Genomic DNA, 25,545 nt, shown 5'->3' with positions numbered 1-25,545 from the left:
TCATGACTATCTTTCTGGCTTCACTCTCACAATTGCAAGGAATTAGTGGAGTATGATATCTTACAGGAATGTATTCGCAAATGTGAATATGAATATTTGTCAGTTGTATATTAGAATGACGACAATGAAACTCTGAGCCGGACTGTAACTCAAACCTGGATTTCCCACTTTACGTAAACAGTCATCTTAACCACTTCAGCTGTCCTGCACATATCACAGTCATACCCAAACTTCCAGCACTCTTATGTTATGCATATTCTCATCCAGGAAGGGCATATTTAGTGAGAGCTGGGGCCCTGGTACTGGCGAATAAATACGAAATAGCAGTGCCTGTGTTGTGAATGAGTATCATGCAATGTTCCTTCAGACACGCATCCATGTCTGAAGGAACACTGCACTGTACTCCTTAGTAGCACAGGCAATGCTATTTCATACATTGTGTCCGAGATTACTTGCTGCAAAATGGTGCTGTGGGTGTGTGTAAACCAATCATTCGAATTGTTCCTACAGTACTTATGTTCCCAGGAATGTTCTGCATTTAAGTAAGAAAGCAAACTTGTTCACGTGAATAAGGGGCATGGCCACGGACTAGACTTTTTGTTGATGTGAATGGCCGAAAGTAATAGATTCCGATCAGCAGAGCTTCTGAAGCAAATTTGGAGCAATTGCAGTAAGAGTGAGCTACTACAGATTTGTTGCTGCCATGGACAACCCTTTTATGTATTGTACCCTTCCCCACTGTGATTTTTTTAATTTCTTTTGGATGGCTTAAGTTTTAATCAAAGATAATTTAAAGGCATCTGACAGTATTTTATCTTATTTGTTAACATAAGGGTAATTTTTTGCAGAGTTTCTTCTCCTTTTAAAATCAGTTCTGTCAAATTTGTGATAGTAAGAAGTTGTAAATTACATATTTACATATGTCTGCCTGTGTGTGTGTATATGTGCGGATGGATATGCGTGTGTGTGTGCGCGCGCGCACGCGAATGTATACCTGTCCTTTTTCCCCCCTAAGGTAAGTCTTTCCACTCCCGGGACTGGAATGATTCCTTATCCTCTCCCTTAAAACCCACATCCTTTCGTCTTTCCCTCTTCTTCCCTCTTTCCTGACGAAGCAACCTTGGGTTGCGAAAGCTTGAAATTTGTGTGTGTGATTTTTATTGTTTTTATTGTCTCTATCAACATACCAACGCTTTCGTTTGGTAAGTTACAGCTTCTTTGTTTTTAGATATACAACTATGAGGTATAATTTACACTTCAGCCGATTCCTCAAACAATGGGAAATACATTACTAGTCTTACTAATACTAACATAGTTTTTACACTGATGAATATAAAGACAATAAGTTCTCAAAGTTTCAAGAGTTTTCAAATACAATATCTGAGAATATTACTACACTTCCATAAACATGACGTACTGTTACATTATTATAATTTTTTTAACTGTAACAGTCATAACAAATCCAGGACACATGACAACACGACTCTCAAATCAGTGCACGAAAATAGGTATGTTTGTGTGACAGCACAAGACTTGTTATGTTGACAATTACCTTTTCTATAATGAATTTGAGCTGAGCGACTAAAATCACAGCATAACGAAAACAGTTAATTTTTCATCCAACATACCACCACACGATACAATCACGTTATGCAAAAATTTCTAATTCTCACCTTAGGAATCAACTTAATATAATGGTATCGAAACAAAGAGACAAGATATTTTCATTACTTATTGCACCATCACCACATACCAATCACTAAACAACACAAGTCATTGTAAAGAAGGGCAAAAGATATGACAAAAAAGAGAAACCTGGCTGTCATTTTTTACACCAGCACAAACATCAAACGATATCAACAGCTGATTTAATTTATGTTTCTAGAGCTGCCTCCAAACTCTAAGTGCAAATTACTGATATTGAAATGACAAAATTCATTACCAAACCACTAGACAATTAACATGTAAATGACCTCAATACAAAAAATGGCATAAATGCATCAATAATCCATATGTACACTCAGAGGCTTAAAATAAAGCTGCCCTCATCACAAATGCTGGTTAAAACACTGAAATGCTTTAACAGTCACAGCCCTGTTGGAGGTGGTATGCTCTCGCCCTCGTCTGATCTTCAAACAGACTTACCCTGCCAGTTACTATGGAACTACAGTTTAATGTGAACCCCAAAACACAGTGCATTTTGACATTTTTAATATGAAAAGATTATTGCAAAGAAGTGAAAGAATCAAAATGAGACAGAAAAAAAAATCCTTGGACAAATTGGGATTGAACCCTGAGCATAAGGTTTTATGTAGCCATTGAACAATTGACGCATACTCATTTGTGTACAAAAGAACATGAATAAAATATTTGTGAAACATTGTAAAGTTACCAAAATATATACTTAAAGTTCATTCAGCAGCATGAACTACTGAAGCATGATCCCTGTATTATAAATGACCCCCCCCCCCCCCCTCTTCCACTACGAATTGCAAAATCACACTATAATGGAACTCACAACCAAGAGAGCGACCTTCAGGTATTTTGATTTGTTAAGCACTACAGATTTTCTAGTTGACAGAATCTCTCTCTCTCTCTCTCTCTCTCTCTCTCTCTCGTTGATACCTTTCAGTATTACTTAAATAGTAAAAAGTAAGGGCATCTACAGTCAATGAATAACTTTACTAACAACATGTCCAGTTGTGACCTCTCAGATTTTCTCTGTGTGATTAATTGTGTGATTCCTAATTGTTTCCATTTTATGCACAATATTACAACGACCAAACCAGTCATCCTTGCAGGTGCCATCTGTTGCACTGTTGTGTGTGCTCCAATAGTGAGCACACAACAGCACCTGAAGACAATGACAGGATCGGACAATGAAATATTTGGCATAAAATGGAAACAACTACTCTGAACACCCAGAAGCACACCATTAACAGGTCCAGTTGTTAGGAACAGGGCTTTACTGCAAGAACCAAAAGATAAAAGTGCACCTTCAGTGTCCACAACCATTGGGTTGCATGCCAATATTGGTAACAGTTCGTATTATGAAGGATGGGAACTGAATATGATTTCACAAGTCAGTAGCCAATCAGAATTCTTGCTCATAATTTCCAATGGGTCATGAATATAATTAGTTGGTAGAGTTTCCTATTAGGTTAGAACTCAACTACACAGTCAGAATTTTTGGCAAGTCAGAAATAAAACATACAAGGAAATTATTGCAATATCAACAATTATGGAAAAGAGAAATTCCTACTCACCATTAAGATCACATGCTGAGTTGCAGACAGGAACAATGAAAAGACCGTTACACATTAAGCTTTTGGCCATTCCTGCACAAGCCTATTGTACCCCACCAGAGGCCACGCCAAGCCACCTGTGAAAGCAGCCATGTGGTGTACCAGCTCTGCTGCAATCATTGCTCAACTTTTTATATTGGTATGATAAGCAACCAGCTATTCACCAAGACAAATGACCACTGCCAAGCTTCAGCAAAGATGGACAAGGCAACAGGAAGGTGGACCACCATTTTGCACAACATGCAACTGACTGTAATGTGCTTGATTTAATGGCTGCTTCACAACCCAGGCCACCTGGATCCTCCCCTCTACCACCAGTTTTTCTGAACTCTGCAGATGGGAGTTATCTTTAGGACAAATTCTCCACTCCCAAAATCATCCCGCCCTCATGCTACAGTAACCTGCCTTCCCCATATCCTCTACCCAACTGTCTCTACCCATCTGTCTTATCACCTCCTCCCAACTCACGTCCTCATCCTCATTGTGTGATGCTTTCTATCAAACTCCCTGATCTTTTTCCTTCCTTTGCTGCTTTCCTTTCCTCTCCCTTCTTTCATCCTCCTTTCTCTTCCTGGTCCACAGCCTCCACATGCTGCACCAGGTAGATTTGTCTGCCACCTTTAGTTCCTACACATTCTGCCATACAGCACTGCTTCCTCTTTCCCCTTCCCTCACCAAACTCCTATCCATCACACCCTACCCTGCCCCACTAGGTATTGTTGCTTCCTTCAATGGATTTCACTTTCAGCCTGTCCTGCGCAGCCAGAAATAATGGTGATGTGTGTGTGTGTGTGTGTGTGTGTGTGTGTGTGTGTGTGTGTGTGCGCGCGTGTGCATGTGAGGTGTGCTTGCTTGTGTGAATGCGTGTGTGTTTTGTGATGAAGGCTTTGGCTGAAAGCTTAATGTGTAATAGTCTTTTCATTGTGCCTTGCAACTCTTCCTGTCATCTTTACAGTGAATTGCTATCTATCCTTTCCATAATTGTAGATATTCCAACCTAGACTTCCTGTTGTTTGAATTACTGCAATGAGACTAGTGTCTTGAGCTACAGTACACATCAGTCTATTACAGCAACTTTATTTTCATGTTGACATTCGTTTGCTACACCGACTCACAAGAAAATTGTCACGTACCGACCTGAGCTAGGCCTTGGATTACAGATGTTAGTGCATCAGCAGATCTAGGTTTCCTCCATTTACATTCTTCAGGTTTATCAGCTCACAACCAAACTGTCACATTCCAACCTAATCTACATCTCAGGCTACACTACAAGGCTGTTAGCACATGTAGCCTTTTCCACTTGTGTCAAAAACAAATGTAATCAATCCATATCTTCCAGCAAAAGAAATCACTAGATTCAGTGTTTCTGACTGGCTACATTGGCTAAGACTAACATCAGCACACAAGAGCCATGGACAGAGTAATTGTACTCTAGCCAAAGCAAAATGCTACTGCTAAGGGTAAAGTGCTTTGGTGCAATAGTCTTCAAAAGATTGTCAAAGGAAATGTAATTCTGAATGAATCTATTGAAAACTATTGCAATGCACAGTTGATACTGCAAGGTGCAGCACTGTGTTGGTACCTTGCCAAACTCTTGGGCTCTGGCTGGCTACAGACCTACTCATGATGATAACAGGTACCACAAGTCAAGGTGCGGGTGGGGATTGTAATGTTTCTGGCTCCAAGTGACAGTTTCAGTATGTGCATACACAACTTTCGTGCTTTAAGAAAGTGTGAATCCTGCAAATTATGTCTCTCACTTGCTTATGTAGAATTTGTCACTTACCACCATCCTCAGCGATAACAAAGCACGACAAATGGAATAAAAGTTCACTAAACAACTCACTACGATCACATTTAACACTTGCATCAGCTGCATCATTCACAGCAGGGCCACTTTGATCACTACTGTACGTTCATTGGCTGTTTAAGAATGTGCGATGGAGGTACACAGAACAAGCCTAAATCTGACAGCCATCATTTCTGACTCAGGTTATAGTATATTACGGGCAAGTTTATTGGATGCCCTAGGAGATGAGTATTCCTGCGAGTGTGTCAGAAAGAGTATTGAGAGTGGTGGACTATGGGAATTGAAACAATGGCTTCAGATTGTAAGGCTTACCCAGCTACTACAGTGCCTGCATCATGCCACATGGAGTCTGTTTACACGGACAATTGCAAAAATCTTAAAAAAAAACCAGTTGCTTCTACTACTTTTTACTTAGAATGAATAAACACAGAACTTTAGAATCCAAACAAAGGTTGGTAGAATTGGAACAGAAATTAAATGGGATACATCTTTCTTCCAAGATATATGCAAAGGCTGACAACAACCTAATGCAAAGGGGGGGGGGGGGGGACAACATCAGAAGATGGCAGCTTTAATGCATAGAGTTGAAACACAATGTGAAGAAAAGTCTAGAAGTTCTTTATCCAGTAATACATGTCAAACTTTTTCTTTTTTTTTTTTTTTTTTTTTAAAAAAAGGGCGCACAACTACAATGGTCATTAGCGCCCAGACTAAATTAGGAATGCACCGCGAGGCACAACGTTAAAACAGCAACAAAAAGGGACAATACTACAAAAGACAGACAGGCATAGGATTAAAAAAATAGCATATCAAATGTCCTTAGACAGATTTGTCAAGTTGATAAAACAAAGAACGCGAGCAGCTGCTCCGGGGTCATCTGCTAAAATTGCATCCAGAGTACATGGCAGGCCAAGATCAACGCACAGTTTAGTAAAAGTCAGACAGGACATTAAAATGTGGCGTACTGTCAGCAATTGCCCACATGAGCAGAACGGTGCCGGCGCAGCCGTCAGCAGATGGCGATGGCTGAACCGGCAGTGTCCAATTCGTAACCGGGCCAAAACAACCTCCTCCTGCCGAAAAGGGCAGGAAGAGGTCGTCCAAGCCGCGGGAAGAGGTTTCAAGGCCCGAAGCTTGTTGTCCGTAAGTGCAGCCCAATCGGCATGCCACAGTGATAAAAATGCGCTGACAAATGACCCTGCTACAATCTGATGAAGGGACACAACAAGAAGCTGTCCAAAGCTGGAGGACCACAGCCTTGGCCGCGCCATCCGCAGCTTCGTTCCCAGGGATACCGACATGGCCAGGAACCCACATAAAGGTACCCGGAGAACCGTCGTCCACCAGCTGCTGAAGAAAGCGATGGATCCGGTGCACGAAAGGGTGAACCGGATACGGATCACTGAGGCTCTCGATGGCGCTCAGGGAATCGGAGCAGATCACATAAGCAGAATGTCAGTCGCGGAAGATGTAAAGAACAGCCTGGTAGAGGGCAAATAGCTCAGCTTTGAAAACCGAATAATGGCCATGCAGCCGGTATTTGAAACTGTGTGCCCCAACAATAAAAGAACACCCGACCCCGTCATTGGTCTTAGAGCCATCTGTATAAATGAAGGTCATATTAATGAACTTTGAACGAAGTTTGACAAAACGGGAGCGGTATACCGAACCGGAGGTAACCTCCTTTGGGAGCGAGCTGAGGTCAAGGTGAATGCGAACCTGAGCCTGGATCCTAGGTGACGTTTGGCTCTCACCCACTCGAAAGGTTGCAGGGAGTGAAAAATCAAGGTGCTGAAGGAGGTGACGAAAGCGGACTCCAGGGGGTAGCAGGGCAGAGACATACAACCCGTATTGACAGTCAACAGAATCGTCAAAAAAGGAACGATAAGACGGATGGTCAGGCATTGACAACAGCCGACAGGCATACCAACAAAGCAGTGTATCACGCCGGTAGGTTAGTGGCAATTCACCAGCTTCGGCATGAAGACTCTCGACGGGACTAGTATAAAACGCTCCGATCACAAGACGTAAACCCTGATGTTGAATGGAGTTGAGGCGGCGTAAGATGGACGGTCGTGCAGAGGAGTATACGAAGCTCCCATAATCCAGCTTGGAGTGGACGATCGATCGATATAGGCGAAGTAGGACAGTTCGATCCGCTCCCCACGACATACCACTGAGAACACGGAGGACATTTAGAGAACGGGTACAACGGGCAGCCAAATATGACATGTGGAGACCAGCTAAGTTTCCTGTCAAATGTAAGACCTAAAAATTTTGTTGTCTCCACGAATGGGAGAGCAACGGGACTGAGTCGTAAGGACGGTGGGAGAAACTCTTTGTAGCTCCAGAAGTTAATACAGACCGTCTTCTCAGCAGAAAAACGAAAGCCATTGGCGACACTCCAGGAGTAAAGTCAGTCAAGACAATGCTGAAGACAGCACTCCAGGAAACATGTACACTGCGCACTGCAATAGATGGTAAAATCGTCTACGAAAAGGGAGCCCGATACATCAGCTGGGAGGCAATCCATTATTGGATTGATCGCTATGGCGAAGAGAGCGACGCTCAAAACTGAGCCCTGTGGCACCCCATTCTCCTGGCGAAAGGCGTCAGACAGGACAGAACCCACACGTACCCTGAACTGTCAATCCATTAAAAAGGCACGAATAAAAAGAGGGAGGCGACTGCGAAAGCCCCATGTATGCATGGTGCGAAGAATGTCCGCCCTCCAACAGGTGTCGTAAGCCTTCTCCAAGTCAAAGAACATAGCCGCGGTCGAGCGCTTCCGCAAGAAGTTATTCATAATGAAGGTCGACAAGATAACCAGATGGTCAACAGCAGAGTGGCGCCTACAGAATCCACATTGTACATTGGTAAGTAGGTGTCAAGATTCAAGCAGCCAAACCAAACTAGAGTTAACCATTCGCTCCATCACCTTACAGACACAGCTGGTAAGTGAGATGGGTCGATAACTGGAAGGCAAGTGCTTGTCCTTCCCCGGCTTAGGAATCGGGACAACAATAGACTTGCGCCAGCATGTGGGAACATGACCCTCAATCCAGATGCGATTGTAAGTACGAAGAAGAAAACCTTTACCCGCAGGAGAAAGGTTCTTCAGCATCTGAATATGAATAGAATCAGGCCCTGGAGCGGAGGACCGTGACCGGGCAAGTGCATTTTCGAGTTCCCGCATGGTGAATGGGGCATTATAACTTTCACGATTCGAGGAGCGGAAGTTAGGTGACCTAGCCTCCTCTGCCTGTTTTCGGGGGAGGAAGGCAGAGTGGTAATGAGCGGAGCTCGAAACCTCTGCGAAAAAGCGGCCGAAGGCATTGGAGACATCCTCAGGGGCCACAAGGACGTCATTCATGACCCGCAAGCCAGAAACTGGTGAGTGGACCTTAGTGCCAGATAGCCGGCGCAGGCTATCCCAGACAACAGAAGAAGGAGTAAAACTGTTGAAGGTGCTTGTGAAAGCAGCCCAGCTGGCTTTCTTGCTTTCTTTAATAACACGACGACACTGCGCACGTAATCGTTTATAATTGATACAATTCACCACCGTAGGGTGGCATTTAAAGGTGTGTAAAGCACGTCGACGAGCACGTAAAGCGTCTCTACATGCTGCGGTCCACCAGGGGACCGGTACACGATGTGGAGAGGAAGTAGTGTGAGGGATGGAATATTCAGCAGCAGTGAGAATGACTTCCGTGAGGTGTGCGATCTGACTATCGCAGCTTGCGAAGGTTTGATCCTGAAAGGTCGCCCTGGAAGAGAAGAGCCCCCAGTCTGCTTCGGAGATGTACCAATTAGTTGAGCACGGAGAGGGGGTATGATGCAGGAGATGGATAACACACGGGAAGTGGTCGCTCGAATATGTATCAGAAAGTACATACCACTCAAACTGGCGTGCAAGTTGGGTAGTACATATAGAGAGGTCTAAATGGGAATAGGTGTGAGATGTGTCCGAAAGAAAAGTAGGGGCGCCAGTATTGAGGCAGACAAGATTGAGTTGGTTGAAAAGGTCTGCTAACAGGGAGCCCCTCGGGCAGAATGCTGGAGAGCCCCAAAGGGGATGGTGGGCATTGAAGTCTCCAGTTAACAAAAATGGTGCAGGTAGCTGAGCAATAATTTGCATCATGTCTGCCCTGGTAACGGCAGACGACGATGGAGTGTAAACGGTACAAATGTAAAATGTAAAAGTGGGGAGAGTAATTCGGACGGCTACTGCTTGCAGGCCGGTGTGCAATGTGATGGGATCGTAGTAAATGTCATCCCGGACCACCAGCATAACCCCTCCATGAGCCGGAATACCTGCCACAGGGGGTAGGTCAAAATGCACAGAGGCATAGTGTGCGAAGTCAATTTGATCGCATGGGCATAGTTTCGTTTCCTGGAGGGCTATGACGAGCGGACAGTCAAGCGTAGCAGCAACTTGAAGTCCTCTTGGTTGGAGCGAATGCCGCGAATATTCCAATGAAGAAGTGCCATCACGAGAAGAAAAAGAAAAAGGAGAAGCAAGAAGGGGTCACCTCGAAGGCCGCTGAGGGCCTGGCTTCGAGCGAGCACTGCCGCCGCTATCAATAGGCGGAGAGTCATCGTCCATTGGTTCAATAGGTTCAAGGGCCATCTTGTTAAGTTGGCCGGGAGGGGGAGCGTTCTCCGCCGGTGAATGGCCAGATGTTCAGCTACCAGCGGTGCGGCCAGGCGAAACGGATGACGGCCTGGGGCAGCAACCGCTGGGTGGCGCACGAGAAGAAACGCGCCGTGGCGGAGAAGGAGAACTTTGCTTCCTATGAGCCTTCTTGGAAGGTCGTTTAGTGGAAGTACTGGTCGATGGCTGGGAGTTCGAGGTACGTAGGAAGTCTGCACGGGACGGTTCCTTCTTGAAGGCCCGTGCATCTGACTTCTGGGTCTTCGGCTTGGCAGAAGCTGATGAAGGTGCTTGTGTCGTAGGGGTGGCGGAAGGAAGAGGAGACGTTGACCGGGCGATCTTAGCACTGGCCAAACGGACGACCGTAGTGCTGAAGGTCAGATCGCATGTCTGCGTCGCCACCTCCCTGGTAGTGCGAGGAGAGGCCAGGACAGTACTGTATTTCCCCGCTGGGAGCAGCGTGGGCTTCCGACTAGCAAATAGCTTGCAGCAGCCGAGGTGGACACTTTCTCTTTGACCCGAATTTCCTGTATACAGCGTTCTTCCTTGTAGATGGGACAGTCGCGGGAGGACGCTGCATGGTCACCCTGACAGTTCACACAACAAGGAGACGGAGGTGGACAGTCACCCTCATGGGCATCCCTGCCCCCAAGTGACAAATTTAGCTGCATTAGAACAAGACTGGCGAGTGTGATTAACACGCTGACACTGGTAGCAATGCATAGGTGTCGGAACATAGGGGCGAACAGAAATAACCTCGTAGCCCGCTTTGATGCGCGACGGCAGCTGAACACTATCAAAGGTCAAGAAAAGTGTCCGGGTCGGTACAAGGTCATTGTTGACCTTTTTCATGACCCTATGGACAGCCGTCATGCCCTGCTCAGCGACGAAAGACTGAATTTCCTCGTCAGTCAATCCGTTGAGTGTTCTAGTATATACCACACCACGCGACGAATTCAAAGTGCGGTGAGCCTCCACCTGGACAGGGAACATGTACAGGAGTGTGGCCCGAAGCAGTTTTTGTGCCTGAAAGGCGCTCTCAGTTTCTAGTAACAAGGTACCGTTACGCATCCTGGTACAAGACTTGACAGATCCAGCTATGGCATCTACGCGCTTCTGGATAACGAAAGGGTTGACAGATGAAAAATCCCTTCCATCCTCAGATCGAGAAACTACAAGGAACTTTGGGGCAGGCGGTAGTACTTTTGTCACTGGTGGCTGGTCAAGTTTCCGTTTTTGGGCAGAAGTCGAGAGAGAAGAAGAAGAGAAATCCATTGCGGAGGAATCCCCCATGATTGCCAGCGTCTCCGATGGCACGCTCCTTCCTTGTGGGGACCCTCTCAGAGGGCACTCCCGCCTTAGGTGAATGTTTACACCTCAGGTCACACCTCCCGAGAAACGGACGGAGGGACCAATCGGCATGGTCGGAACGTGTCAGCTCAGGCAATCACCCATCCCCGGGCCTGGCCTTTACCAGGAGGTACGTGCGTGCCTTACTTGTCTACCCAGGGCGGGGAATTATGCGTTACCCCGTCACTGGCTATGCGTGCGAACGCGTGGGTCAGCCTTCAGGCACGCACGGGGAGGAAAGAAGAAGAGGAAAAAAGAAGGGAGATAGGGAGAGAAAGGACAGACTGTCTCAAACACAGAGGCGGAGATCAGAGGGGTAGAAGAAGGCAAGGAGAAGAAGGCAAGGAGAAGAAGGCAAGGAGAAGAAAGCAAGGGAAAAAGTAAGGAAGACAGTGAGAGGGAGAAGGACAAAGAAAGGAACCAAACAAAGGAAGGAAGAAACAAGATTAAGTGAAAAACCAAAATGACCACAAATAGAAGTCGTGGAACCATCCGTCTCCGGACGCAGGTGCAAACTACCCCCTTAAGGGGGAAGGACTCCTTTTAGTCACCTCTTATGACAGGCAGGAATACCTCGGGCCTATTCTAACTGCCGGACCCGCAGAGGGAGTGAAAGGCAGTGCCGACAGTCAAACTGAATGCAAGAAACGATGAAGAGTGATAAAAAGGAACTTTTTCTGAATAAAATGTCTGTTGAAGAACATATTAGGCAAACTTGCCAACCTTACAGAGCAAATTAAAGTTTATTCTTCATATTTTCTAAAAATCTTCCATTTTGTCATTTAATTTCCACACTACAGTAAATCAGCACTGCTATTCCACATTGTATTTATGATCTAGTTTAGCAGCATAGAGTACAGGAACAATAAATATTGAGATGAAGAGTTAAAACTGGACAGCTCTCTAAATGAAAAGCAAAGATGAAAATAGCTATCACATGCAAGTGTGTAAAAATACCTAGCAAATGAAATAAAAACACATGCCATGCCTTTTTTTCGCATGATCAACTGTACTGACTCTTAAGAAAACAACCGCAGACTTGGAAGATCTAGAACTATGTAACACTTTCTGCTGCAAGCACAGAAATCAATTACACTAACATATTCCCAGAGATTGGAAATTAACTTTTCAGAAAGTTGTGCTGAGAAGTTCAGATGTCATTAATTTTCATCCAAAATGGTTTCAAGTGAAAAAGTAGAACAATTTCAAAAATGTTAAATTAGTGGAGTTTATTTTTATTGGCCAGTTCTCTTTTCATTCCCATACAGCCTTTTGTTAACTTGTTTAATTTGCCAATCTTCATGTCTTTCAAAATTGATAATCTCAGAGAGATATTACTGTATGAAATAATATTTGAGGTGCGCTAGCATATGGATATTCCTCTCATCAGCCTTTGATTAGTCATATACAACAGTTATTCCAAGCTCTGAAAACCCTATTCAGAATTAGATCCTTTGACTGATATCCTTGTGTGTTCATCTGTTGGGAGTATATGCCAGGAGGCAAAGAAGAAACAATATGTAATGAATTGGTATGTCATTGTAATTTTTTTATATTTTAAATATTCCATTATAGAATATTAAGTAGTATACAATATAGACATAACCTCTCTTATTAACTTAAAAAATGTCTCTGTGTTGTTTACTGTATACTACAAAGAGTCTCCATAATTTTTAACAGTAGCCAACAGATATCATTGCCTACAAAATTCGCAACTTACTTGGCAAGTTAATTGCAACTTTTTCTCCTCTTCTTTCCCTTATATTTCTTGTGAGAGTTTTGAATCGTGGATGGCCTGGAAAAATTACATCATCAGGAAAGAAGAGCGAATGTGATGCTCCATTGTTTGGAGTAGGAACTGTCGGAGGATCTGTGAAGTTTGGGCAACCCAGCCTAAATAAAACATGTCATCTGTTATTAGCAACAACAATTATTTAACACTCATGACTGAAAAGAAACACACATCGGAAATGATTAATAGTTCATACATTTTTATGTTAACACATTTCACTTATGGTGAGGACAAAGACAAATATTCTATATATAGGAGTTGAGTAGCATACAGTCACCTCTAAAAGTATTTGATTATGGCCAAAGACTCAAACATTCCCTGTTCTTTATGGTAAAATTATGAACTGAAAACACTAAAGTCATGACTACACTTATATAAGATTGTTATGCCATAATACATGGATTGTGAGTAATTAAGCAAGATGTCCTAAATGCTGAAAATTGTGTGTGTCTGTAGCAAGATGTATTTAAAATATGCACCCTCAAGTTGTTCCAGTTTCATCACAATTTGGTAGCCAAACTGTTGTTCTCTTGTCAGATTAGATTCTTTCATTTATATAATTATCTGTACTGTTTATCAATTTACAGAAATTGAAATTAATACCTTAATGCAAAAATATGCAATAAAAATAGATACAGAACACTTTCCTAAAGTCACTAAATTTGTGTGTATGTTGTGAGGCCCCAAAAATAGACCACTGATTGGCAGAAAATCCTGTAGTCTACGCACATCAAATAAACTCGCAATTGCAAATAACGACTGCCATCAGTTGTAGAGTGGAATGACAACAATCAAAATTTGTGCCGGACCAGGACTCAAACCCAGATTTCACACTTATCACAAGTGATTGCATTACCATCTGGCTGTCTGTGCATGACTCACAGCCAGACCAAAACTTCCATGTCATCAACCATGTGTCATAATATTGTATATTCTAGGCTGTTCACTCCAAGAGTCATATACATCGAGGAATGTACACGAGCAGAGAGAATATTGTTATTAAGATGATAAGTGTGCAATTCAAATGTTGTAATATTTTTTATGTGTATATGGAGATAATGTTTCATGGCCATAATGATAATCGCATCCTATCTGGCTGCAGAAATGGCAGTGGCTGGCAGACAGTACAAAAACAAGATGTCGCCACAGAGCTGGACCAAAACAGTGTATATAAAAGTAGATATATGGCCACAAATTGTGAAAAATTTCTCTATATCTTAACTAAATACACTACTGTAATGGTTCTGAAGCCTTTGGTTTTTTTCCCATACAATGTACAGAAGAGCTTGTTTAAGTCTTCACTTACACCTATTATCTTAGGTCTACAGAAGACGTGTAGCTAGAGTGTTGCTCATATATAGCTGTTTGCATAAAATACTTCTGAAACAAAACACTTTGTCCATGCCGAATAAGTGTGATTAGCTTCTGAGTAGAGTATTACATGTAGTTACTTACTGGGATGAGACTAGGACAGAAGGTTTGCACCTGTGGTGGCCTAGCAATTTTTGTTTGGGAAACTAAATTGGTGTCTTCAGGCAGAAGTGCTTTTTGCATTATTGCTCTATAGGATAACCACTAGGCAAAGGCATATGGGGAACAAAATATTTAAGTGACTCAGAACACTGTACCACGAGTGTATGAGAGGGAAATAATAAAACCGTTATTTGTGTTAAATTTAAAAGAGGGACTTAAATATGTAGTTAGCGACCCTATGTGGCTATAATTGAATTTTTTAGTTATCATTTTGGCTCAAACAAAAATGAAAACTACGTTTTATGTTATTACAATTTCAACCTAATGTATAATATAAAGTATAAAAGAAAAGAAATTGATTGCCCACTAGAATTTTGTTCAATTTACAAACAGTCAAAAAAGAAAGAATAAGTAAAGTCTGAATATATTCATTTTAGGGTTTTGAAGCAGGAAGTTTTATTAACTTCATGCCAGTTAACGGTTCACTATAAAGAATTATTTGGTGAAAAGCTTCCAATATTTGTCAAGTTCTAGCAGCAATTCAGATTCATTCAAAGATAAGTTATTAATTTTCATGATGATGATGATTTGAGGTGAGGGGTGCTTGACAACATGGTCATGAGCACCCTGACAAAAAGTCAGCATGCTAATCTCATGGGTGTTGACGAAGGCTGTCCCCACATGTGGAGCAGTTCATAATGCATTAAAGTCTGCCTCCCTTCTCCACCAATTTAGGAATGAGCGCTGACAGTCCACAAAATTTTACCACCCTTGTAACACTGGAATCAGTATCTGCGAGGAGGGTGGCAGATCTCCATTGAGACTGAGGGCTGCCCTAACATCAGTATACAGGACACTTGTTGCCACAATATGCTGAACTGAAAGTGACACGCCACAAACTTCACAGGGTGGTCAGCCATGTCGTTGCCCTGTATCCCGATGTGGGCAAGTACCCAGCAAAAGACCACCTCCTGGTCACAGTGCTGGAGGCATTGTAAGGAGTCATGCATAAGCTGAATCATCAGTTGGTCTACTGGATACATTTGGTGAAGCGCTTGCAGTGCATTAAGCAAGTCAGAACAGACAAGAAACCTTGTACTGTGATGTCTGTGACCCCTCTCCAGTGCCATCAGAATGCCATATCATTCCATATCATAATTTGTAAATTGTTCTGAGAGATACACTTTAAAAATCCTGTCAGGAAAAACAGCAGAGCAACCGACATTCTCTTGCTGGGATTCATCTCTATAAACAACAATAAAACTGTGGTATGTACTTAAAATGGATGAAAACAATTTTGTGAAAATAAAATCTGAAGTACAAGTTTTCTTGTACTGTGTCAAGTTTAAAGTCACTTTGGGCCTCTGAAGACACTAAGGCAGCAATGCATTCCATCCTTGGCTGTGTATTTAGATGCCTGATAGATCCATATCATTGAGACAGTCTGTGGCATGTATCCCGAATGGCTTGGTCACACGAGGCCGATACCTGAACAGCCGTTCAAAGAAGGGTTGGGCCACTAAACTAAATGTCAATGACTGAGGTGATGCTGAGATTTTCAGTGCCCGTCGAGCCAAAAGGATACATTGCCAAATCCAGAGTGATCTTCACCAGCCTCTGCACACAGACTCAGAACTGGGCTGGTCCGAAAGGCTCCAGTTGATATCCGAATGCTCTCATGGTGGACAGCATCTAACATCTTTAGGTAGGAAGGATGGGCTGATCCGCAGACTATGCTGTCATAATCTAAACATGATCGAACAAATGCTCTATAAAAATGGAGGCGGCACCTGTCAGCTCCCCATGTCTTTCCACTACGGCATTTCAAATTATTCAATGACTGGAAGCCCTTTGTTCGTAGGTCTTTCAGGTGTGGGAGCCAAGTTAAGTTCGAGTCAAATAATAAACCCAAAAAGTGCACAATTTCTTGAAAACTTAAAATATTGTCCCCCATTGTGAGCACTGGTTGGTTAAAACTTTGATGAACACAGTTAAAATTGACACATGTAGTCTTCTCAGTTGAGAACGAAAACTGGATGTACTGGCCCAGGTTTCTGAGCTCCTAATGGTCAGCTGTAGCTGCCTCAATGTTGTTATAAGATCAGAGGAAGAGTAGAAGATTGCAAAGTCATCCACAACCAAAGAGCATTTGACAGGGCTCCTGACTGCAGAGGAAATGCCACTGATAGTGATGGCAAACAATGTGAGGACGCTGCCTGGGGGCCACATTCTCTTGAACACAGCAGTCAGACAAGGCGTCGCCAACGCAATATCAAAAATGACAGTCCTCAAGAAAGGATTGGATAAGAAGTGGCAGGCGTCCGAAGTTGGCAAAAGTTGTTGTACCTCCAAGTAGTGTCATATGCTTTTTTGAGGTAAAAAAAAAAAACCACACACACACACAAACCAAATGGTTCCAATGTAAGAAGGACTCCCGTATCACCGTCTCCAGTAGAATTAAGTTGTCAACGATGGAAAGGTAGCACATATAGGGCCTGAACCAGCACTGGGAGTGGCTCAAGTGACCTCAAGATTCGAACAACCAGATGAGGCAGCAGTTGACCATGGGTTCAAGAGTCTTGCCCATACAAATGGTAAGGGCTACATTCTGGTAACTGGTCACTGTTATGGGTGCTACAGTAATTGCCTGGTTTCCAGAATGGAATTAATATTGCCTCCTTCCAAGTTGTGGGGTACTGTCCATCAAACCAGACTGAAACAAGAGGAGAAGTCCTTTCAATCCAGGGCACAGATGATGAAGCATGGCACAATGGACCTCATCAGTTCCTAGAGCAGTGTCTGGCTGCAAACAAAGCTGATTACAGTTCCCACGTGGAGAACGGAAGGTTTTAGACTTCCTCATTATGCGAGAAGAAATTGAGCTTCCTCATTTCTGCAGTCCTAAGGAACATCTGAAAAGCAGGAGCTTGTCTGGATGATGTAGTAACAGTAAAAAAGTGTTCAGCTAAAACCTGAGCCACATCTTCTGGCATGTCCACAAAGACCCCATTACTTAAAAAGGCCGTAAGGGGATGTGTACTGCCCTTGCCAGAAACCCATCTTATTGATTCTCAAACTTGCACAGTGGAAGTGGACTGATTAATGGAAGTCGTGAATTCCCTCAAGGAAGCCCTCTTCCATTCTTTTATCACTCGCCTCACATGTGCTCTCTCAGATCTGAAGGCATGAAGGTTTTCTGTAGTTGTACAGTGTTTGAAGTTCTGCAGAGCTGTTCATCTGGCCCTGACTGCCAATCTACAGTTGTCACTCCACCAAAGTACAAGCCTGAGGTGGTTTCTAGGCTGGGGGGGAGGGGGGGGTTGTGGCAGCCCATTGGATCTCACAAGTGATATGGGCTACTGTCTCCTGTGCACAATCCTTTTGTTCAAAACTAGCCTGTTGACTATACTGCAACCAATTTGCCCTTTGTATCATCCATCTACGTGGTCTCCTGTCAGCCACAGTCCTAGTCAGCAGATGAATCCACACTGAATGGTGGTCACTAGAATGTAAATATCTGGAGCCACTTCCCACTGAACTGAATCTGCAATAGCTGGGGAACAAAAACAAAGGTCAATGGCTGAAAAAGACCCTGTAGCTGTGGAAAAGTGTGTCATCTGACCAGCATTCAGGAGGAAGATATTCTCAGAATGGACAAGTCGCTTGATCATTCAATCCCTGGAGCAAGAGGTAGCCGAGCCCCACAGCATATTGTGTACATTGAAATCCGCCACAAGGAGGAATGGGCATGAGAGTGCCCGGAAGAGTTCTGCCAGAGCATCTGCATCCAAACCATCATTAGGTGTAAGCTACAAACAACACACTGTGATATTAAAGAGTGCGAGAACTTTCAAGGCCATTGCTTGCATGGCTGTGATAAGAGGGACAAGAGAGGAGTGGTACCTGTCATCAATGAAAGCATCCACTCCACCTTTAGCCCTGTCCCCAGTAGTATCATCATTCCTGTATGGGAGGTAACCCTGTAATGCAGGTGTGTTGATGACTTTATGATGCATTTCTTGTAAAAGGGTGCAGAATCATTTATTCTGGACAAGGAGCTGTAATTCTTCCAAATGTGAGTTATATCCATTTAAATTCTACTGCAATTCACAAGTCCCTGTGGAAGCCATTGTTTAGTGATGGTTGTTCTTTTCTCTCTCTCTTGGAGGCGGTGATTTACCAGGGAGGTCAGGTGGAACATAAGCCAGTTCCAGGCTCTCCAGTTCCTCCAACTGTAAGTCCACGTCCTCCAAAGCATAGTACCCCATCAGAGAAGGAGAAAGGTTACCAATCTGAAGGTTTAACTGCCGCTTTCTTGTTACTTTTTTAAGGACGTTTTTCTTTACTGATGGGAGGAAGTGGTTGCCTGGGTTACGGGGACAGCTTAGTGACTTCTGATGGTGGGTATTGGTATGTGGCTTAGGTGCTGACAGCTTCTGAATGACTTCAGTTTCAAGTGGAGCATTTCCCCAACAGATACACTGACAAGCGATGTGCCAGTACTTGAATCTGTGGTCTGAGTTTGTGTGGAGGCATCACACCTGGCGATTGGCATCTTAAGGACTGAAGCAAAAGAAGTAGCAAAAACTGGAGGTTGCATAGCTTTGAAAGCTTGTTTAGCTTCAACATATAGTATGCATCTCTTGACTTTCAACTGCTGAATTTTCCTTTCCTCGTTGTAAACCACACACACTCTGCTCCACACTGAATGATCCTTGGAGCAGTTTACACATTTCAGAGGAAGTGTACAAGAATTCCCTGATTTGTGAGCTGAGCCTCCACAATTGCAACACGTTGCCCTCCCATTACATCCCATAGTGGTATGGCCAAATCTTTGACATCTGTAACACCGCATTGGATTAGGAACAAACAGGCGAACCTTAAGATGGATATAACCTGCAAGGATATGTTCAGGTAATTCCAGAGTACTAAATGTTAAAATAACTGTTGCCGATTTTTCCAACTTGCCATTGACTCTCCTCATATAGTTCTGCACTTCCGTGACACCCATATTTTTCCATTCTTCACGTAACTCCGCAGAGTCCACCTCCATTATATCAGAGCAGGTAACCACACCCTTACTAAAGTTAAGGATGTTATGCAACTCAGACTTGACTGGGTAGTCACCTAAGGCCTTACAACCCAGGAGCTTACATATTTAGGTTGAATTAGCAGTTTCAACTAGAAGTGTTCCATTACGAAGTCATTTGACACTTTTTAGAGACCCAACAATACCTTCCAATGCCTTGTGAATACAGAAAGGAGAGACCTTCTCAAAGGTTCCCCCTCTTTACTTGATTACAATGAAAGTGTTAAGGCACACTAATGCCCTGTTGCTATGATTCTGAGACTTCTTTTCAGGAGGACTGACCAACCGAGCTCTCTTTGATCACAAGGCATAGGTACTACCTGACAGTACACCCGTCGCGTCAGGAGTAGTAGTTTGATAAGACCATTCCATTGGGATCCCACTAGACACTAGGGAAACAAAGGGAAACAACTGTCGACCCATGCAGAACCCTGCATGCCTGAGCAAGCCTTATACAACTGGGAGGCAGCAGGTGCCCCAGAGGTTGCCTGCTAGAGACTGTTTCACCTGAACAGCCATTCACCTCATCAGCACGTAGCACACCTTGAGGTTGAGGGTTCTTTTTTAATAGAAGTGTGTACCTTCCTCACAGTCCAGGCAATGAAGCAAAGACCCCTGTTCTTCAAAACACACAATATTCCACCGCTGTGCCGCTGGTGGCACTTACCAGTCCCCAGCTCAGGAACCCCAGGGCCACCAAGCCCTTATGCAACATACGAATGCTGAGCCCCTGAGGGGATCCATTTTCAAAAATAGTAGTCAGATGCGTAATGTCCAGGCTGAGTGAATTTAGTTCTATATTTAAATTTTATTACATAGAGAAACGTAAAGTTAAAGACGTCTGCTGGAGTAAAACTGCAATAACAGCAGCACAGTGATTTAAAAATATTATCACTGGCAGAAGTAGGATTATTGCCAGCACATGAAAAATACATGTACTTACAAAGTAAATCTCCACTGACAAGTAAATAAAGAGCTATTCGTCATTATATAGCAAATCCTGACCAGTAATCAGTCCATCTGATGTATACAAATAGCTCAGTGGTCATGATGTATGGCTATATCAAGCAACCACTGACCGATTGAAATCATGAAGCTCACGGCTTGTTGGGTTTCAGTTGTGCACAGTTAAAATTATAAAAAAGTCATATGAGTAAGAATACTGACGGGTAAAAACTTCAGCAAATGATTTAAAAAGAAGTGTGGCTGCCAATTTTCTTAAATGTAAGCCAAAAGCGAAATGTCACTCAGTGATATTTTTAAAATCTTTTCAAAGTGGACTTACTTCCTCACGGAATGATAAAAAAATGTATCAGGTTTAAAATAAATCATTCACTGACTTCAAGAAGGCCTACAGCTCCAGAGATACATGAACACTCTTTAACCCACCAGACAAAATGAAGGTGGACAACAAGACCAGAAAATCTAATCAAGGGTACATTAAGAAATACAACATCCAAAGTGAAGTTTGTAGATAATAAGACAGAAGAATAACAGTGTCATTGGCAAGTCTCAAAGTTTTTATTTTTTTGCCCCTGAACTTTAACTCCTTCTCCAAATTTTTCTTTGGTTTCCTTTACTGCTTGCTCAATGTACAGTCTGATTAACATCAGGGATAGGCTACAACCCTGTCTCCCTCCCTTCTCAATCGCCGCTTCCTTTTCATGCCCCCCCACTCTTCTGTAACTGCCACCTACTTTCTGTAGAAATTCAAACAGAGTGTTCCACTCATCTCCCTCTATACTCCTTCCAACTTTCAGCTTTCCCTTCTTTGCTTAAGACTGGTTTTCAACCTGAGCTCTTGATATTGATACAGCTACTTCTCTTTTCTCCAAAGGACTCTTTAATTTTACTGCAGGCAGTATCTGTCTTTCTCCCAGTGATATACACTGGCCAGCCGCAACACTATGACCTCCTGCCTAATATCCAATATGCGCACCTTTGGCACAGATAACAAAGGCAATGCATCTCGGCATGAAAGCAATGAGGCCTTGGTAGGTCGCTGGAGGGAGTTGGCACCACATCTGCATAAACGAATCACCTTATTTCCATAAATTCAAAGGGGTGAGGGATTAATTCTGATGCCCCGTTCAATCACATTCCAGATGCGTTCAATCGGGTTCAGATCTGGTGAGTTGACAGGACCAGCATGTCAATTAGAGCTCACCACTGTATTCCTCGAACCACTCCACCTCACTCCTGGCCTTGTGATAAGGCGCATTATCTTGTTGAAAAATGTCACTGCTGTCGGGAAACATGACCGTCATGAAGGGGTATATGTGGTTCTGCAACCAGTGTATGACACTCCTTGGCCATCATGGTGCCTTACATGAGCTCCACTGGACCCACAAATGCCCATGTGACTGTTTCACAGAACATACTGGAGCTGCCACCAGCTTGTCTCCATCCCGCAGTACAGGTATCAAGAGCTGTTGCCCGGGAGGGAGATAGATTTGCACCTCCCGTCAGCACAATGAAGGAGGTATCGAGATTCATCTGACCGTGCAACACACTGCCACTGCGTCAACGTCTAATGCTGATGGTCACATACCCATTTCAGGTTACTAGTTTGTAAAAATTTCACTGGACTGTGTGGAATACTTCCAAAGTTATTAAGACCTGAAGTTGGGACTGAAGTTAGATTGCCAGATGCGGGTTGCAATTTCCGGGTCACGCCACCTTCTTTCATAAGCCATAATTCTGGAACTAATTGGCAGGGGAACTTAAAATTTTGTACATGAGTGTTCCACACTTGGTAGCATTGTTGTGCTAAATTTCAGCCAAATCTGAGACCATCAACTGGAACATTTTCTCAAACTGGTTGAGTTGACATGGAATGACCCAATATCAAAATCAGGGTAAAACAATTTCCAGGTCTATTTTATAGACTTGTTAGGTCTGTCATCAAAAATTGTTATCACACATTATCAGATGCAGAAATTAGATGGCTTTCGGCAAACAAAACTCAATCAAGCCCATGCCACACCACAGTTTAAATGAAGCACAGAGCTGCAACTGGAGACATTGAAAACTCATTAAGAGGCCAAAGTAAGCGACAAGACTGACTAAATTCTTTTGTCTTCGGTTCAAAAACTAACAGATAGACATTTACTACCGACTATTTCATAGGAGCTACTTTATGAAAAATAAAAGAAAGATATTTGCATTCCTAGCATTACATGTTATTTGACCTAATTTAGTATGAGACTGTGCAGCATGTCAAATAACACAGAATAAAATGTAGGGGATAAATGTTTACAACAATCTGCACAAGCTACATAGTTGTGCAGCTTTGAGATAGCACGGGCTGAAATATTTAATTTCTGTCTTGCGACAACTATTTGTTTTTGATCAATTTTTCCTTACACAAATAAACAAAATTGCCCATATTAAATTCAGTGACTATTAAATACTTAAGAATCAAGATATAAAATACTCTAGACAGTCCACAATAAATATGCTGTTTGAGCTTTGTGTATTTTACAACCTTGATGCACAATATTCTGTTTTTCAATTCACTATGCTGTTAACAGCAAGGAAACAGGAGGAAAGTAACAGCTAATGCTAATGGCTCTTCCTTCATTTGCAATTAAAAGAAAGTTATTTAGGGTCACTTAAGGGGAAGGGATAGCAATTACTGATCCTTCAGCATCAAGATGATAATTCAGAGCACTGTGTACACACATTTTAGTGATTGAGCAGCATATTTAACAACCACCAACAGAGCCTTAATGTGTTCTTATTACAAAGACTCATAATGTAGCATGATATGTTTCAAATTATATTAATAACATATTTAAAACTAGAACATCGTTCCCCATGCATGTTTTGCTTTCTCCTAATAGGGGCTTTCCTCATGACTTATGTAGGAGTGTCTTCCCCAAACAAAGTTTTGAACACTTATTTTCAGCATAGATACTTCAGTGTCACATAATCTGTTTGACTGGGAATATCTTAAAATACTCATGACTCCTATCATCACTCTATGAAGGATATTTTTTGAAGGCTAATTCGTTTTGACTGTAACTATAAACAAACATATGGACAGAGTAAATAATACCTTGGAAAACTTGTGAGTGACATTACGACTTCCCCTTCTTTCAAATACTGTTCTGCTTCTTCACGTCGACGTCTCATATTGGCTTCAACAATATTGAAATGAGCTAAAAGACCACCGTAAGGCTTCCCTGGAGTGCCTTCGATCATATACGCCGCATATTCTGGCCTCCATAGCGATTTCACTCCTCTGAAATTTAAGATACAAAATTCAGTGATAGTTGTCTTACAAAGTAGGAAGGAGAATTGACCAAGTTAAAATTTGCTTACGTTGGATCACGATGCTCTTTCTCTTGTAATTTCGGTAAAACATCGTCAGCACGAAGTGACAATTTCGCCTCCCTCTTTACGTCATCGAACTTTACTATCATGTATTCTACCTGCGGATTTTTGACAAGTATTGTATGAGATGTATCAGATTATTCGTCAACCCCAATTATTGTTAATATTGTATGTCACATTCAAACAAAACAATTATTACGTATAGTTCAATATTTACCTCATCTCCCCATTTCAGTATGTCACCCTGACGATCTTTTAGGCGGTGAAATAAATTTATAAACTGCGTAACACCATGTTTTCTCACATGTCCGGCCAACGCTTTCGTTTCTTCCCAAGTCAATGGACTGCCTTCTGTCAGTAAGCCCATTATCAGCTGAATCTCCGCACTTCTAAAGTAGGTTTGACGAATAATTTTTGACACAATGCACCAAAACTTCACAAATAAATAAAAGGTGACCTAATGTCGTAGCTCACGCCGTAGTATCAAACCACACGCAAATCACTATGACGCAATTAATGGCGTAAGGCGGCGATTTGGCAAGAATACAATTATGCCCAAACACTGCGTCCTTCCATTCACAACACGAAATGGAATACAAATGACTATCGAACTGCGCACAGCAACCGACTACAAACGCAGTGCAGAGCCGGAGCGTGTGTACTGTCGTTTTACGGCGTCACTGCTTTTTATCCTCTCCACTGCCGGCCAAACATTGCAGTCAAGGTTGCCGTGAATCATATTGTAAACTAGAATATGCAAGTCATGGTTACACTGTAGAGATTCACGTGATTTGAACAGTGACCAAGAATTACCTTAAATAAAAGCCGCATTTTGCATTACTCGATGTATTTGTGATGGGCAACAATTTTAGAATAAAATTGTGATGCTTATAGACAGCTTGAGTGTCAACATCTTATTACGCTTGGCAGAATCTGCTGTCACAGCCTGATTGCGCGGTGTACCCAATGTACCACAAAGTTGTATAAATATTCAGAAAAAAACCTTCATAATGTCGGACTATGGGTATCTTTTATAAATGTGCATAGAGGTGAAACGAGATACTATGAGTCACACGCTTCACATATGATCCATAAAGAATTACTGTACTGGTATATTATTGTTACATGACACGTGTATACACTAGACAGCAAGTGAGTCGGAAAGAGAATCACTGAGTTTGTGTGTGTCTTTTAAAATACCGTACACCAAAAAAATGGAAAACATTCACATTCACGAAGGCTAATAAGTTACTTTTACGGATTCTACTTCCGCTTTTTCATTCCGTGTCATTTCATAAACAGCAAGGTAATGGCCATAACAACGAGAAAGATTCCGATAAGACTCGATTACAAGATCAGTGGCAAACTTCTGAAGCCTGTCACATCGCTTAAATGTCAAGGTGTAAAATACTAACTGGAATAATACGTGGAAGAAGGCGAATACAGGACGCGAACCTTTAGATTCAGGGTTGTTTGAAAGTACGTAGCGAAGGAAATAGTGTAACATTTTGTGTGACCAGTTCTTGAGTTCTGTTCCAGCCTTTGGAGCCCCGATAAGTAGGGGTAAGCCGGCATGGAATGGTTTCAGAGACGCGTTGCTAGGGTCATAACAGACCATCAGAACAGAAATGTTGATGAAAAGTAAATCGGAATCTCTAGAGTAATCCAACATTGTTCAAGAGAAATTTCGTCTATAATGTATTATATGAAAGACTGCAACGGTTCTGTTGCGTA

At 42.7% G+C, this 25,545-nt stretch overlaps 1 protein-coding gene across 1 annotated transcript in view; it reads right to left on the bottom strand.

Annotated features, from left to right (window-relative positions):
* Nucleotides 1-24,508, bottom strand: part of LOC126161676 (glutamate--cysteine ligase catalytic subunit) — a 109,081-nt gene extending 84,573 nt beyond the window's left edge. Inside the window, exons 1-4 of the mRNA XM_049917682.1 lie at nt 24,029-24,508; nt 23,800-23,909; nt 23,534-23,719; nt 12,840-13,012 (exon numbers count right to left, since the gene is read on the bottom strand). Of these exons, the coding sequence (XP_049773639.1) occupies nt 12,840-13,012; nt 23,534-23,719; nt 23,800-23,909; nt 24,029-24,178 (619 nt within the window). The 5' untranslated portion in view covers nt 24,179-24,508. The remainder of the gene's footprint in view (nt 1-12,839; nt 13,013-23,533; nt 23,720-23,799; nt 23,910-24,028) is intronic.
* Nucleotides 24,509-25,545: the final 1,037 nt, after the last annotated feature.

This window comes from Schistocerca cancellata, chromosome 2, assembly GCF_023864275.1.
Source record: "Schistocerca cancellata isolate TAMUIC-IGC-003103 chromosome 2, iqSchCanc2.1, whole genome shotgun sequence".
NCBI classification, from domain to species: Eukaryota; Metazoa; Arthropoda; class Insecta; order Orthoptera; family Acrididae; genus Schistocerca; species Schistocerca cancellata.
The sequence above is the reverse complement of the archived record's forward strand: the minus strand, read 5'-3'. Positions and strand labels throughout refer to the sequence as shown.